The 16,732-nt window shown below is 39.7% G+C and overlaps 1 protein-coding gene across 27 annotated transcripts in view; it reads left to right on the top strand.

The window, feature by feature from the left end:
- Positions 1–16,732, top strand: part of TCF4 (transcription factor 4) — a 358,246-nt gene that overhangs the window by 315,360 nt on the left and 26,154 nt on the right. For 22 of the 27 annotated variants that reach the window (XM_030867994.2, XM_030867986.3, XM_030867985.2 and 19 more), the window contains 4 exons: positions 3,850–3,917; positions 5,033–5,111; positions 7,668–7,744; positions 10,613–10,816. In XM_030867994.2, the coding sequence (XP_030723854.1) occupies positions 3,850–3,917; positions 5,033–5,111; positions 7,668–7,744; positions 10,613–10,816 (428 nt within the window). The remainder of the gene's footprint in view (positions 1–3,849; positions 3,918–5,032; positions 5,112–7,667; positions 7,745–10,612; positions 10,817–16,732) is intronic. The other 5 variants (XM_060283182.2, XM_060283172.1, XM_060283170.1 and 2 more) reach the window with 1 other exon arrangement.

Raw genomic sequence — 16,732 nt, 5'->3', positions numbered from 1 at the left:
GTCACTTGGACACAGTTCAGAAAAACTTAAGTTTTTAAAACCATCATCTTCTTTCAGACAAAGGCACTATGAATTGCACCTCTTCATCCTTTTATATCTTCAGGATGTGCCCAGCCTGGGATTCTGGGTGTGCAGTAAAGGGGTAACACATCTTCCAAATTCTGGTTCACAGCAGTCAATCCCCAGACACCACTCATCCTGATGTTTGGATTAGGGTATGTCTAATGGAAATTGTCATTTTCCCCAGAGTGGAGTTTGAGACCGAGGGTGGTCCCACCTGTAGCTGAAAAGACTAAACCCTTCTTTTTGCTCCATCTTCTAGCAAGCAATAGCACCTGTGTTCAAGCCATCTGAATAATGCTTGGGTGGCTGGCAGTGTCAAATCCTCCTACAAAATTACAGTTCCTCTTAATAACTTCTCATCTTCCATTCATATTTATGTTACAGCTCTACTTAGAGATTTGATTTTTTTTTTTTTTTCTCTTGAGCTAGAGAAACTGGTAAGAGCTAAAATAACATGAGAAATCCATCCAGTCTTTACCAAGCAGGGCGGCAATAGTTTTTCTCTTTGTTTCTGTTATCTGGGCATTTTGGTAATTTCTGATAATATCAGTTGACAGAAACTCAGGCCTGGAATAGTAATCAAGTCCTGTTACATTAAAGGTGGGAAAGTGGATTCGATGAGCACACATTTAATGAGGAGTGTAGTTTGCTAAACATGACCCGTTTCTTCAGTATAGAAGAAATTTTGCTATTTGAGAATTAAATATATATTCACTTTCTGATTATTCATGCCCTTTCACATAACAGGCACACAACTACAAAGAAATCTTCAGGAGAAGGACCCATGTAGCTGAACATGTTTAGGGACTCTTGAAAATGTGTCTTCTCCAGTGTTTCCTGGAACAGAACAAAAGGCATTCCAAGTGAAAGGGCAAACTGGTCCCAATAAACTGCTTTGAAATTTAAGCCCTGGGGGTGGTTCTCCAGCTGTTGCAAGGTAGAATGGCTGGCTGTATGTTAAAAAATAGTCTGCTCTTATCAGTGGCTTCCATGAGCAGCCTTTGTAGTTTTCTGAAACATTTTCATGACAACATAATGTAAGGCGCTAAATCCTGTCTTTCTATTATACTTCCTGAGTTCTAACATCTCCCTGTATAAAACAGGCACTAATAGAAAGTTTAGTTAGAAAGGCGTAGTATGAAAAGGTCATAAGGATTGTATCTTATCTCTTCTAAAGTATGATTTTTATGCCCTATATAATTTATTTTTGAATTAGGCATATTCTTTTTTTTTTTTAACAGTAGGTCCTTGTTGCTTATCTATTTTAAAGATAGCAGGGTGTACATGTCAATCCCATACTTCCAATCTAAAAAGAAAAAGATGCAAATGAACTTATTTACAAAACAGAAACAGACTCACAGATTTAGACAATGAATTTATGGTTACCAGAGAGGAAAGGGTGGGAGGAAGGGATAAATTGAGAGTATACTTTATTTTTTAAATGTCTCTAAAATATTTTTGTTGGTTTTTAATTCTTTCTGTTTGGTTTCATGAAAGTATATTTTAAAACACTTATTATTCTCATTTTAAAGCTGTTCAAAGAATTAATCTTTTGAAAGCTACTACGGCAGCAAATTTTATCCATAAGTATAACAATATCTTATCCTATTTGAGTTTAGTTTCTTTGTTAGGTAATGTAATTTTTTTCTATTGTGGCTCTGAATTTTCATTTCATGAAGATCTGTTTTCTAGTCAAGCAGATATCACAAATTATTTTGACTGATAAATCTAATTTTAAGTATATATGATAATATTGCTTCTGGGGGGGGAAGAAAAACAAATATATACGTATAATTGCCCCCAAATACCATGGTAATACATGCTAAAAAATGTTAGTGCTCTTTGTGTTTTCAAAATCTTTATTATTTTCTCTTTAGAATTGTCTTAAGTTTTAAAAGAACTCCTTGATGCAGAAATTTTTATTTTCACACCAGATATAATTTCAGTTATCTCTTATATTAAGTATTTTTAGCACCCTTGATCTCTGAGTTCCTTCCACCAGCTGAATTGTATGATGTCAGACCCTCATTTCAAAGAACTTTCTTATACATAAATTCCTTAGTACTAGCAACTAATATATTTTTATTATTATGAATTTGTGATAAGAATAAGAATAGGTTTGTTTTGTCAGAAGGTGATTGTGTTCTTTTTATCACATACCAGTTTTCTTTCAGTTTTAGTAATTAACAAATGAATGTGGGTGTGAGTTTTGTTAACCAAATAAAGCACACATCAAAAGATTATCGAACTATCATACCTAACATATAAATATGTAAAAATAACAAGCATAATTTAACTATGCTAAGCAGAGGTCAGGATAAGCTAGAGACGAAGATAATTTGACCACTTGCCATCTGATCTCGCAACTGTATTTTACAGATCTGGAAGCTGAAGATGTCACATTTGCCAGAAGGGTTGCTTTCTTGGGTTGAGGATGGGGCTGGGAATTTTTCTTAAGTTTTAAATGTGTAATGAAGTTTTGCTTGGGTTAATCAGTTGATTTAAGATTTCCTTTTCTTATTTCACAAAATAGTGAGAAACATCTTCTCCTGGAGCTTAATAGGTTTTATTTAAATATTATATCTGTTTGCTTATGCTGAGGCCTTAATAAATGTAAAAGAAGGACACCACTGGCTATACCATTTTATAAAGCAAATTACTTCCAAAAGACACTTGTTAGAAAGAGCTGGCTTCGAATTATATACCAGAACCTATATCCCTTTATTAACAGTACAGTCATCCTTCAGTATCCTTCCAGCGGATTGGTTCCAGGACCGCCCAACAGATACCAAAATCTGAGGACACTGAAGTCCCTTTATAAAAGGGCGCAGTATATGCATATAACCCTTGCACATCCTCTCATATACTTTAAGTCATCTCTAGATTATTTATAATACCTAATACAATATAAATGCTATGTAAATAGTTGCCACTAACAACAAATTCAAGTTTTGCTTTTTGAAACTGTATGGAATTTTTTTTTTTTTTTCTGAACATTTTGGATCCGAGGTTAGTTAAATCCTTGGATGCCGAATCTGTGGATACAGAAGGCTGACTGTACTCTTTGTTCATCTATTTTGTAGGTAGAAACACCAGTGTTTAAGATAATAGAGATTGCTTCATCATCATGTGGACTTACTTTATCTCCAGAATTTGAGACAACATTGACTTTTAGTAGCTAAGGGTTCAAATTCTTTAAATGTGAACACAGACTTAAAATATGTGGAGAATATTAAAAATATTTTCCCTCCTAGGAAGGCAGGCCTGTTATAGATTTTTTTGTTTTATTTTGTTTATTGTGGAACTCTGAGAGGAGTATCTCATTTTGCTGTATAGCCAAAAAAAAGGTTTTTTTAAATTTGAAAGCAGTTTACTATATACTATATATATACTATATATATTTACTATATAAAATATAAAGAAAAGGCAAATTCTGAGGATTTCAGGGACCTGAAAGTACTGCACACTTTTTAGCAATGGCCATCATATGCTCACCTGCTACTGTTCACCACCAACCACTCATATACAACCAGGGGGAATGTAATAGCAACTAAAACACTTTATCTTTAAACCAGGGTGTCAGGTTTGTATTTTATCTGTAAAAAAAAAATGTAACATGAATATATTTGACATCTACCTCAGCAAACAAATTAATGCTAATTAAAGATTAATGTGTCGTAATTAGCATTAAAAATGCAATTAAATTGTGAGTAAATGGACCAGGAATAGAAAATCATTTGGCGTCTCACTGCCTGGTTTTTCATATTCTGCCTTTTGTTTTTGCAGCAAATAGAGGAAGCGGAGCAGCAGGCAGCTCCCAGACTGGAGATGCTCTGGGGAAAGCACTTGCTTCGGTGAGGAAATATTGACTTTGGACTTCATATGTACCATGGCAGAAGGGTGAACTTTAATCAGAAGTGGACATTTAGAATTTTAGAAAATGGATGGCAAATAGCTTTGATTTTTGGAAAGGCTAGCTTCCTTGCATAATGATCATTGGAAAACTTGAGGAGAGAACTCTGAAGATTCCAGCGGATGGCTGGTCTTCCATCTTGCCTCCTCTGCTTCCCGGTACTCGATCGTGGATTGGTGGATATTCTCAGGGCCTTTAAGAGGATAGATTTTCTATCTTGATGTCTTATTTTCTTCTGAAGTCGTTTGGGTACTCCCTGACTGACTGACTTTGCCAAGGGGTAATTCCAAAACACTTTGCAAAAGGCATTTCAGAAAAATGACCATAACTGAGACCCAGGAGAAATTGTCACATAATTGGCACTCAGCTTCTCCGCTTTGCCCGCCCACTGCCTAGAGGCTAGAATCCAGCATTCCTTGCATGTTCACTAGTGACAGATGGTACCCTTCCTTGTCTGAAGGAGTGTACCTGGTACGGTCTTCAAAAGCTGAATGTGATCATTTGTAAACGTAAGTGGAGACTTGCTCTAACGTTTTGTCTCTTCAGTTGGTTTTTCCTTACCAATGGGGGCAGAGATGAGTTTGACTTATATTAGCATTGTGACCTAAGGAAAAGTTTTTCTTCAGTCTGAGCATTCTTATGCCTTGGAATCACATGCCTTAAACATAATGCAGAAGGGGTTGGACAAAAATCTTAGAGATGATGCTGTCCAACCGCCTGTTGTATGGAGGAGGGAAAGGGAGGTTTGGAGTATCTGTGTAGGTTGATGGCCACACAGCCATGGGAGGACATGGGAGGAAATGGACAAGAACTAAAGTCGGCTGACCCCAGTCTGGTTCTTTTACCACTATCTCATACCACCTCAATAGCTCTTCTATTGAAAAATCAGTTAAGTTTTTCATTTTAGAATATTGGTACTACAGTTGATCGTTGAATGCATTGTGTACCTTGGAATTTGTAAATGAATTGCATTGACACTTTGTGGTTTAAAATTGTTGAATATTTGTTCCCAATGAATGAGGGTTTGTTTGTTTTTTTTCTCCCCACTGTTTTAAGATCTATTCTCCAGATCACACTAACAACAGCTTTTCGTCAAACCCTTCAACTCCTGTTGGCTCTCCCCCGTCTCTGTCAGGTACAGTACCATAAACCCACTGCATCCGAGTGTCAGTTTATGGAATGGTTTCCCCCTTACACTTCCTGTGCTACTAGGTGGAAACTCACTCCCTCCAAAAGCTCAAAACAGAGCATTTCTGGACAGACAAATAGGAAGAGGTGGGAGAGACAGACTGCCCTACGATGGTGAAGTCATTTACATCCAAAACTTTTCGTAATAATTACATGTTTTTAGAAATACAGGCATGTGGGAAACTTCCTTCTTAAACTTTTCTTGGCTCTGCACAGAATAATATACTCCAAGAAAACATCTCAATGAGAAAACCCAGTTCACATCGTCATGAATAGGAATATAGATTATGTAGTCATCAAATATAGACTGTTCAAAAGGATCATTTCCCACAGAAATTTTAGACTTTTCAGATTCCCTCTTTAAAGTCCTTGTTACTGGAATGTTTGAAGAAAACTATAATTGTGTAAATAAATTGTGATGTAGCTGTGGAGTAAAAGGGAATGTTTTGCCATTTAATAGAACAAATTAACATGACCTGTGGCTTCAAATAATAACATTATAAGTTGTTAAATTGTGTTAGTAAAGCATTGCACTTTTCGGAGCTCCATTTTAAAGGCGCATTGCCTTTCCAGTATAAATGCTTCCAGAAAGGCCTTGTCTGGTACATGTCTCTTCTCTTGGGAAAGAGGACAGGTGGCTTCTTAAAAACAAACCGACAAACAAAAAAACACGAAATCACATCTGTACCTGATTGAAACCTGACCTTACTGTAATTTAGACTGGAGTCACTTGCCTGAATGCCGCCACCTCCATCTCTGTATTATTCCCTGCATGCAGCACTCACATGGCCCCTCATAACGTGGGTTCCCTGGTAAAGAGTGGGAGGTTTCAGATGGCCACAAAGCTTTCAGAGTGGCTTAGGTGAGACTTCATATCAGCCTTTTCCAAGCCTCCATTGACACCAGGGGGTCACAGAATAGAGAGGGAAATAGCTTGGACCTTTTAGTTCATATCTCCAGAGAGATAATGTTGAAACCGGGAAGAGCCAGAGATGACATAGAAGATAATGGAGCAGCAAGGAAATACTCCCCATGACAGAAAAGTCAAGTTCAGAATTGTTGTACACTTCCGGCTCAGTACCATGTTGTTAGGCTCTGGAAAATGATCACAGGTGTCAATGTCCAGAGCCAGAGAAGGCTTTAGACAACACGGAGCCCAGTGAGGCCAGGGATGAGGGAGTCTGGACAGGGAGAACTCCCAAGTTCCCCATTTCAAACAAAGCAGCTCTGATTTCATCCATTTTATAATTTGGAAAAAAGAATATTCTAGAACCTAATAAAGTTTGAGAACAGCTGTTTGAGTTGAATGCTCTGATTTACAGATGGACATACAAAGGCCCAGAAAGAGTATGGGATGTGCTGAGGATCCATCAGTAGCAATATCAGAGCTCAGGCTGGAATCCAGGGCTCACCACTCTGTCACTCCACTTCCAGGTTAAGGATGGGAGGGGAAAGTTACGGGGAACAAATCATTCTAGAAAACGCCACAAATCCCCCAAACCGAGGAGCATGCTTTATGTGGAAGACACTGAAACAAGGCCACTTTTGGGGTGCTGGTAATCCATCCTGGAAGAGCACATGTTAGGAAGAAAGAACTTTATGAAGATATAAATATGGGGATAGACTGCTATTTTCACACCAATCGCTCTGTCCAGATTCTGTCACTAAAAGTAATTGAACGAAATATTCTATTTTTATTTAGCATAAAAATACACACACATGCACACCCAGAAATGGCAGGAAGAATGGATTTTTAAAGTGCTAACAGTGTCGGAGCAGGAGATTTCTGTGAGATCATAGATTTTTTTCCCCTTTCTTGAATTTTTTTATTTTCTAAGTTTTCTACATGGAGTATGTATTATTTTAAATTTAAAAGTGGTTTTTATTTTGAAAGTGGTAGGTTAGACATGTTATATTTATTATAGCAGGCATCTTTCTTTAAGTATAGTGAATCATTAAAAACGTGTTTTCTTGGGAAGAAATTACTTAATGTTGTTATATTGAGTGTTTAAAGTTCTGGTTTAGTGGATCGCTGCCAGCTAATCTTATTTCCTTGAAAAGTTTCTGAAGGCTTATCCTTTCTTAAAGATCATTTAAAAAACAAGTAGCAGAGCTGCTTTTCATTGGTGAGAGAATTTTGGTTTAACAAACTGGCTTTGCATGAGGGTGTAATGAAAGCCCCTCTTTGCACTCTTAAAAGTACCTTGACTGTGTATGATAGTTTTCTATCAAAGGGACATTTCTCTAGCTAAAATTCAGAATCACTGAAGTGTTCCCTTTTAGGAGGAAGCCTGAGAGAATTCTGAGTCCATGTACAGTCTACATGTTTTACATTTAAAATGTTTTCCTCGCCCCCAAATTCTTGTATGGGAAGTTTACGTGTATTTCCCTGTTGTCCAAGTAGAAATCAATATTGCTAATTTTTACAAGAACTGTTTAAAATGTTGGTAAGATTATTTTTAAGATTATACGGATCTCATTGTAATTCCCATTTTCATATCAGCAGGCACAGCTGTTTGGTCTAGAAATGGAGGACAGGCTTCATCATCTCCTAATTATGAAGGACCCTTACACTCTTTGGTAAGTTTCATCTGCACATCTTCACTCTGGCCTTTCTTTTTTTTTTAAGATTATTTTTGATGTGGACCATTTTTAAAGTCTTCATTGAATTTGTTACAATATTGCTTCTGTTTTACGTTTTGGTTTTTTGGCCACAAGGCATGTGGGATCTTAGCTCCCCGGCCAGGGATTGAACCCACACCCCCTTCATTGGAAGGTGAAGTCTTAACCACTGGACCGCCAGGGAAGTCCCCACTCTGACCATTCTCAGGCCATGTGTCTCCTTTACCATTGAGTTCACTCTCCAAGGTTCTTATTTTCACGTCAGGTAAGCCCACGCGTTTGGTTAGAGCCAGAGTTATTAGACGATGCTTGTTCCTGTTTATAGATTGTAACCCAGATACTACTACAGTGGAAGCCTCAGGGCTCTAAATATCTAGAACCAGGTAAGAGATTAAGAATCTTGGAAGGATCCTGGCCTCCTCCCCTTGAGAGGAAGATGTGCATCAATGATTAGATGCCTCTCCTGACATGAGAGTGCTGGAGTTCCAGCTATGCTGTGGAGCTGGAACACTTGGAGAGTCTACGTCTCTGTGCTTTGCTTTCCAGAATAACAGGTTCATAGGCGTGTTCTCCTTGACCTCTGAATAAGAAGCCTACTGCTTATTTCCTCATTCACTTTGATTCTCGTGCAAATCTAGTAATTTCATTAAATCTCTCTTGTAGGGAATAGCTGAAAATTTTCCCTTGGTGTAATTAATATTATAAATAATCACATGATGATTCAGTGTTTGACCCTCAGCTCTAGGTGGAAGGGGCTGGAAACATGCATGAAGCAACACTGCTCTGTGCACTGTCTGGTCTGTATATGAGTCAGATGGGGAGGGGTAGCAGCAAGGAGCTGTTCTTCAAGGTTGAGTTTCCCTTTTTCTCTGCATATTTTGAGATGGAACATGGAAGTAGGCATAGATCTATGTATCTATCTATCTATCTATCTTTATGTTGTCTTGTCAGCCGTTCAGGGTTTCCTTTCTTCCTTTTGGCTAACAACTTAAGGAAAATCTAAAAATGCAGATACAAAGGTGGATTTCCCCTTCACTGTGCTTTTCCATGCTGTCGTGTGTAAATCGGCCACCTCCACATTTTAGCCAATAAGGTGACCACAGATTGAGACAGTGTAAGCACTGCCTACATAAGCCCCATGAATCTACAGGCCATCGTTCTTTTAAGTGTTTCCTTCCATTAGTCAGTCTCTGGGACCCATCGATCAAAACTGGTTTTTTTCCAGCTCTAGAGCTGTAAAGACTAGGTTTGTAAGTTGTGAACGGCAGCTTTAATTCTCTTTGAATTCTGAACACTCAAGAGGGGATTCCCAAGCAGAAACTGCTCTCCACCCAAAAGCTGTGAGCCGGAAAGGATGATAGGCACGTGTATTATTTCTTTTCGTGCTCACGCTTACACTTGGAAGCGTATATCATCATTCCTATTTTTATAAATTAAGAAATATAGACTCAAAGAAGTTTAGTCACTTTTCCAAGGTCACATAAGCAGCAGAGCTAGGAGTTTAAAGGAAGCCCCTTAACACCAAAGCCCACCAAATCAGAAGGCTCTGTACCCTAGACTGACTGTATTAGACACACGTTCTTTCTGTTAGTAGGGAATAATTAGAAATTGTTTTTCTCAGGCGGGAGAGCTGGTGTATCTGTTTGCACAGCCCGTTGGAAATCAAAGTGGATTGTAGCATGATCCGGTACAAAGAGGCACTAGATTTGAAGACTTAGATCGTAACCCTGACTTTACCATTTCCTGGCGGTGTGACATTGAATAATTAATTCACTTAATTTCTTTGAGCCTCATTTGCACATCTATAAGGAAGGGATAATAATGTCTTCGCTGCTTGCTTACACATGTAGAGTGAGGATCCAGTGAGACGGTGTATTTTAAAGTGCACCCTGGAGATGTTTGTTTGATATCATTATGGATCACACTGAAAAAAATGAATACACATCTCCATGTCCAATTTCTTCACCAAAAACCATCCATATAGGCTGTATCCAGTTGTGGAAAACTAGGATCCTAATGGCTGGGGTGAAAAAAAGATCAGCTGGTTTTTCATTTTATAAGGTAGTGAATTCTCTACTATAGTAAGGGCTTTGAAATCAATTAGAAGCCCCTGGTGAACAATTCATTCAAGTCTTTATGATTCTTCAGTCTTGAAATCTCCTACCACTTTGGTTGACAGAATTTTTGCGATGTTTTTCTTTAACCGTTTTGAGGCTCCAGTTCCCTTTACACACACACACACACACACACACAAGCTGGTGATGGTAGCTAGAAAGCAAGAAACACAGTAAAAATTGTTAGTACTTGATAAGAAATTACAGTCTGTACGCATTTACCTGTCCCTGACTTGATACATAACACTATATCATATGGCACAGAGGAAACCCAGGAGATATGCCCTTAAGAAGATAATTTAATTGGTAATCTATAAATAGGTCACCTTTCCATTGTTAACTTTTTGAAATCTTTAACCATTGCCTGCCAGAACGTTCCTTAAACTCAATAAATGTTTTTTCTTTTCTGAAGTAAATCTAAATTCTCTTTCAAAGTTATGCAATATAGTGGAGCATGTGTACTAACAATGTCCTGGAAGAATTACTGAATTTGTTCACAAAAAATTACACTATAATTATAGCATTAACAATTTTCACCAGTTTTCTAGGAAGGTCACTATTTATTTTTATTATAATTTTAAGGAAATAAACTTTACTGGAAACATATATTCAGAGACCCAAAGTGTGATTCGTGTCAACTCAGGTTTTATTTATATAACCTACACACGCATTTCGAACTAAATCGAATTTCACATAATTTATTAACCAACAGCAAAGCCGAATTGAAGATCGTTTAGAAAGACTGGACGATGCTATTCATGTTCTCCGGAATCATGCCGTGGGCCCGTCCACAGCCATGCCTGGTGGTCATGGGGACATGCACGGAATCATTGGACCGGCTCATAATGGAGCAATGGGTGGTCTGGCCTCAGGGTATGGAACCGGTCTTCTTTCTGCCAACAGACATTCACTCATGGTAAGTGACTAAATTTAGGGACTCTAGTTATCTTATAGAATTAGAATTTCTAGTACAAATACTACTGCTGCAGTTTTTTCTTTTGTAAACAGCTTTATTGAGATGTAATTTATTTAACCTACAGTTCACCCCTCTCACTTTTACAATGTACCGTGTTCTACATATATTCTCAGGGTTATGCCATCAGCACCAGAGTCTAATTTTAGAACATTTTTGACCCCTACAAAAAGAAAAGAAATCCACATGCCCGTTAGCAGTCACTCTCCATCCTTCCCTCCCCCTAGCCCCTGGCAACTACTAACCTACTTTCTGTCTCTATAGATTTGCCTAGTCTAGATATTTCCTATAAATGGAATCCCACAGTATGTGGTGGTCTTTTCTGACTGACTTATTTCACTTAGCATAATGTTTTCAGGGTTTATATATGTTTTATCATTTATCAGAGCATCATTCATTTTTATTCCCCAAAAGATTCCATTGTATAGCTATACGTTAAAGATCCATTCATCAGGTGATGGATATTTGGGTTACTTCCAGTCTTCGGCTATTAGGAATAATGCTCCTGTGAGCATTCATGTACTAGTTTCTGTGTGGACATATGTTTTCATTTCACTTAAGTATAAGCCTAGGAGATCATTGCTGGGTCATTGCTGGTGTGTTCAAATCTTCAGTTTGGGGACTTCAGCTAAAGATCCCAATGTTCATGTTACGTTGCTGGCATTTCACATGTGAATAGGTTGGATTTTTTAAATTATTATTAAATAAGCCACATCAATGTCTTTTGCTTCTGAGTATGCTGTGGGAGGTAGAAGTATGTGGTGTGTCTGTCTAAATAGATGATGTGGCACCATGTAATTTCAGTATATCGTAGTTTTACCACTACCTATTTATGAATGTGTTTATTTGAATACTAATTAAGCAGATTTGTCCCTATTACAATTGAAATTTCAATTTTGCCACTTACTTTTGGAAAGGACTTGGTAGTGCATTCTTTCTTGGATGGTTACAAAGATTCAGCAAATCTCCCTAACAAAATGTTAAGTGATGACAATTAATGAAGTGACCGTATGGGTGGGGAATTTCATATCACTAGTGATTCTGTGTAATTCTGCTCTTTACAAACTCCTGACCAGAGGACACCTTAGTGTCCTGTTTTGTGCCTTACAGGCTCTCCGAAAGTTGCATGTATGAAGGTCTATTTTCCATTATCACTAGAGCATCTCTTACTTACAGATGATTCCAAAAGGAGAATGCAAAAGAAGTGCAGGTTATTGTGAGGCTCTTTAAGTTCTTTTCTCGTTCAGAAGTATTCTTCTGCCCTCCTTTGCATTTCTCTTAATAAAAGATTAAGAGTCCCATCCTGAGCGGTATGTTATGGAAACCTGCAACCAATTTGAAACCAAAAATACTGGTTTATAAATAGAAGCAGTGAGCTCACTTCTAAAACGTGGAAAGGTATTTTTGAATGCCAAAGCTAAATCTTTTTTTTCTTTTTTCGCTTTTCGTAGACTCTACCCTAAAAATTCCTCATTGAGTAAAAATTGTTTGTCTATTCATGGCAGTTGCTAAGAGTTTACAAAAGGAAAATCTAGATTTTAATTTAGCTTGGCCTCAGGTAATGTGCTAAATACGCTTGGGATGCATATAATATGAGATTTCAGTCTGTACAGCTTTTTTTTTTAACTACAATGTTTAAACAATACTGCTTTTAATTAAGAAATCTGGCTTTATTAAAAGCCAGATCTGTGACTTACAACCATTTCTGTATATCTGCTCTCAATCAAGAGAAAAATACTTTAATTTCTGTAGCTGTGTTCGTTTTGCATATGTTAAACGGATGCAACGTGCACCCAGGACGTTGCTTCAGAGACAGGTTTTTTTTTTTTTTCCATAAATATGTAAAGTTTGCTCTTAAATACCAGATGTAGGTTAAGTGGTTCTTTAAAATAATAAACTATACAGAGATGTTTTCTGGAACCTTTTAGTTGACCTTTGAATCGCCTCCTCTTTGAGTTTGATTCAGAGGTGGGATAGGAGGAAGAGACTAGACTCATCTTTGGAGATGGGAAGTGGGACTGACCCAGGTGGAGGGGGAGGGGAGAGAATGAACAGAGCAATAGAAAAGGGGAAATCATCAGCCCGTATTACACAGCAACGTCTTTAATTATTTTGGAAGAAACGATGCCGAAGCAATAAAACCGCTAGTTTTGCTGATGAGGAAAAGTGCTCACTCACTCTCCCGAAGACATTTCTAATGCAGTCAAGGGTGGCGGCCGAGCCAACCAGATCACAGAGTAACTCCAAAGCCATGGCAGGACAACCTGCTGCCCTTTGAAGCCGACGGAGGCCTAGCAGTCTTTCTCCTGTTTTCTCAAAAACATTCAGGGCGCCCAGCGCATCTGAGCTCCTCAGCCCGAAACCCCAACGTGTGCACAAGAGATCGGATCCTCATTTCTTGCCTTGCGCAAACTGGTATGACTTTTCAAACAAAAACATCAGAACAAAGGAAATAGTTTTTGAATTTAGTCAGTCTGAAGTTAGCCTTTGACCATTTGATACATTCCACAATAAAAAGGAAGCTGAAGGGGAAGGGAAAAACCCACCCCCCTTCCTCCCCCCAGCAACAACAAAAAAAATTCAAGGAGGATACTGGTAATGTTTTCCACATTTGAATTTTAATACATGAAACAGGCCATAAAACGTTGGCCAGCTGCAGTAAATAAAGTAGCAGTGGGAGGTACACACTGGAAACGTCGGACCAGTGCTGGTGGGAGTTTCATTCCCAGCTACACACCTTCAGTTGTTGTTCTGGAGTGTAAGCGAGTTGCAGTAACTTAACACCCATCCCAGGGCTGGTTTTGTTTTGAGCCAATCTCCTTTATAACTCTCCTTAATAATTCCTTCTGATTAAAGAACAGATAGCTTTGAATTCTCTTGACCTCCGTCTCTCCTCGTTTCCTCTCTCCCTGCCTTCCAAAATCAAAACGAAATGGCTTGATCACTTGGAAGATGATAGAAGCATTTCTTTCTGCAGCAGCTTGCAATCGTGGTGGGGAGAACCGTGGTTCTGCCTGGGCCATTATGTTATCTCATTTAATTGCTAACATATTGTACTTAGCTTTTGATTCATAAAATGTTTTCCTTGGAGTTCTGAAGTAGGTCTTCAGTGAATGACTAAGTATTAGTATAATGAAAGGGATTTTTTTTTTTTTCACAGCAGCATGGCTCATAGCACTCGAGCGAATGTTGATTCTTGTGGGCTTTCTAGGTGATACTATTTGTCCATGCTCTTTCCTGCTCAGAAACCTTCACCGGCTTTCCATTATCTACATATTTCTTAGCCTAGCTTATTAAGCCCATCACTGTCTACCAAAAGCCTTGTGCTTAGCTCTTCCAATGCAGAAACTTTGCCAGCAAGACCAACCTCTGCATATTACCAGCATTTGCGCTGTGCATTCTCACTAGGTACGTCTTTTGCGTCTATCTGGCTTGTCCTGTTCTATCCACTGCTCTTAGCCCATCTCATTCCCACCCATTCTCAAAACTCTCACTCAAATTCTGTCTCTTCCAGGAAGCCTTTCCTTGCCACCTCCACCTGTGAGAGTCTTTTTCTTTTCTACTCTCACAGCGCTATGAATCATACCATTGGCTAGATATTTATTTTACCCACTTAGGCAAAGCTATATATCTTTGGTAGGTCTGACTTTTGTCTTACCAACTAGATTGTCGATTCCTCGAGTACCATGTGTTACATTTTGTTTCCCTCCCAGTAGATAAATCGTCAGTCAAAAGGGAAGAAAGGAAACTCAATATTTTCTGAGTGCCTGACAAGTGGCCAGCCCTTCAGCTAGGAGCTCCATATACCTTATCTCAGGCCATCTTCACAAGAGCCCAGTGAGCATGGTAATGCTTTCCGTTTTAGGTGTTGGTCAGATGAGCCTTAGAAGGTTTGAGTGGTCAATATCAAGTCCGGAAGCTAGATTTAAACTCAGGGGACTTTGACTGTGAATTCCATGCTCTGTCTTACCATCATGAGCACTCCTCAGACAGGATCTATAGTTATACCTTTTAAGAGCTAATTTCAGGTGGTTAGAACTCATGATTTTCAAATCTTAACAAGTGTTGGTCGACAAGAGAGAAGTTTCTAGGTGTCTTATGGCCAGTTTCCCAAAGCAGCTCCCTACCCACATGGAAAGGTAAAGAACCTTCCTCCAGTATGGTAGTATGCTGGATTAAATCCCACCTTGTCTAAACACTTATTCTTAAATCAACATGTCTGTGCTAAGTGGCAAGAGGTGTGGTGAGTGCTCCTTGCTAGGTGGTTGGAGTAGTTAATTTTAAAACATTAAGTTGTTTTTCTTACCTTAGCCTCCCAGTTTTCTCATGGAATCCAAGCAGAAATTTCGGAATGTGGGAGATTAAAGAAATAGCTGGGGGCTTCCCTGGTGGCGCAGTGGTTGAGAGTCCGCCTGCCGATGCAGGGGACGCAGGTTCGTGCCCCGGTCCGGGAAGATCCCACACACCGTGGAGCGGCTGGGCCCGTGAGCCATGGCCGCTGAGCCTGCGCGTCTGGAGCCTGTGCTCCGCAACGGGAGAGGCCACAACAGTGAGAGGCCCACGTACCACAAAAAAAAAATAAAGAAAGAAAGAAATAGCTGTGTTTATTACTCACCTGCTTAGAAACTCTTACCCAGATATCATTCCCCTCTGTGCCTCGGATATCAGTTCTTTTTTTGTTTTTTTGGCTGCATTGGGTCTTTGTTGCTGCACATGGGCTTTTCTCTAGGCTACTCTTCGTTGCAGTGCGCAGGCTTCTTATTGTGGTGGCTTCTCTTGTTGCAGAGCACAGACTCTAGGCGCGTGGGCTTCAGTAGCTGTGGCACGCGGGCTCAGTAGTTGTGGCTCGCGGGGCTCTAGAGCTCAGGCTCTGTAGCTGTGGTGTGTGGGCTTAGTTGCTCTGCGGCATGTGGGATCTTCCCGGACCAGGGCTCGAACCCGTGTCCCCTGCATTGGCAGGCGATTCTTAACCACTGCGCCACCAGGGAAGCCCTCGGATATCAATTCTGATACTAAATCATTACATTTTTGATAAGTTACTGAAACAGCGGTTTTCCAAATATGCCTCTCCGTTATTCGTGCAGTATTCAGATGAGCCCTGAAAAAAAGTCTTTCAGATGACCTCACTCCTCTTTTAACAGAACAAGAATGAAACTCACATCAAAAGTATTGGGTTGGTTTGGGCTTCCCTGGTGGCGCAGTGGTTGAGAGTCCGCCTGCCGATGCAGGGGACACGGGTTCGTGCCCCGGTCCGGGAAGATCCCACATGCCGCGGGGCGGCTGGGCCTGTGAGCCATGGCCGCTGAGCCTGCGCGTCCGGAGCCTGTGCGCTGCAACGGGAGAGGCCACAGCAGTGAGAGGCCCGCGTACCGCAAAAAAAAAAAAAAAAAAAAAAAAAAAGTAAAAATATTGGGTTGGCCAAAAACTTCATTCGGGTTTTCCATACTGTCTCATGGACAAACTGGAACAAACTTTTTGGCCAACCCGATACCTTCATGTGATTCTGTTCCTGCTTTTTTTTTTTTTTTTTTTTTTTTTGCGGTACGTGGGCCTCTCACTGTTGTGGCCTCTCCCGTTGCGGAGCGCAGGCTCAGCGGCCATGGCTCACGGGCCCAGCCGCTCCGCGGCATGTGGGATCTTCCCGGAGCAGGGCACGAACCCGTGTCCCCTGCATCGGCAGGCGGACTCTCAACCACTGCGCCACCAGGGAAGCCCTGTTCCTGCTCTTGATTACTCGTCAGTAGAGTCAGCAATGGTGGGATCATTTTAGCTGAAAAGCGTCTATACTATTAATATATAATATTAGTGTGGTTCCCAGAGCCTTTTTGCTTAAAGCCCATCTATTCATTTCAAAAACAT

This window comes from Globicephala melas, chromosome 13 (genome assembly GCF_963455315.2).
Source record: "Globicephala melas chromosome 13, mGloMel1.2, whole genome shotgun sequence".
NCBI lineage: Eukaryota > Metazoa > Chordata > Mammalia > Artiodactyla > Delphinidae > Globicephala > Globicephala melas.
Note: the sequence above shows the minus strand (reverse complement) of the source record. Positions and strands in the feature narration are given on the sequence as shown.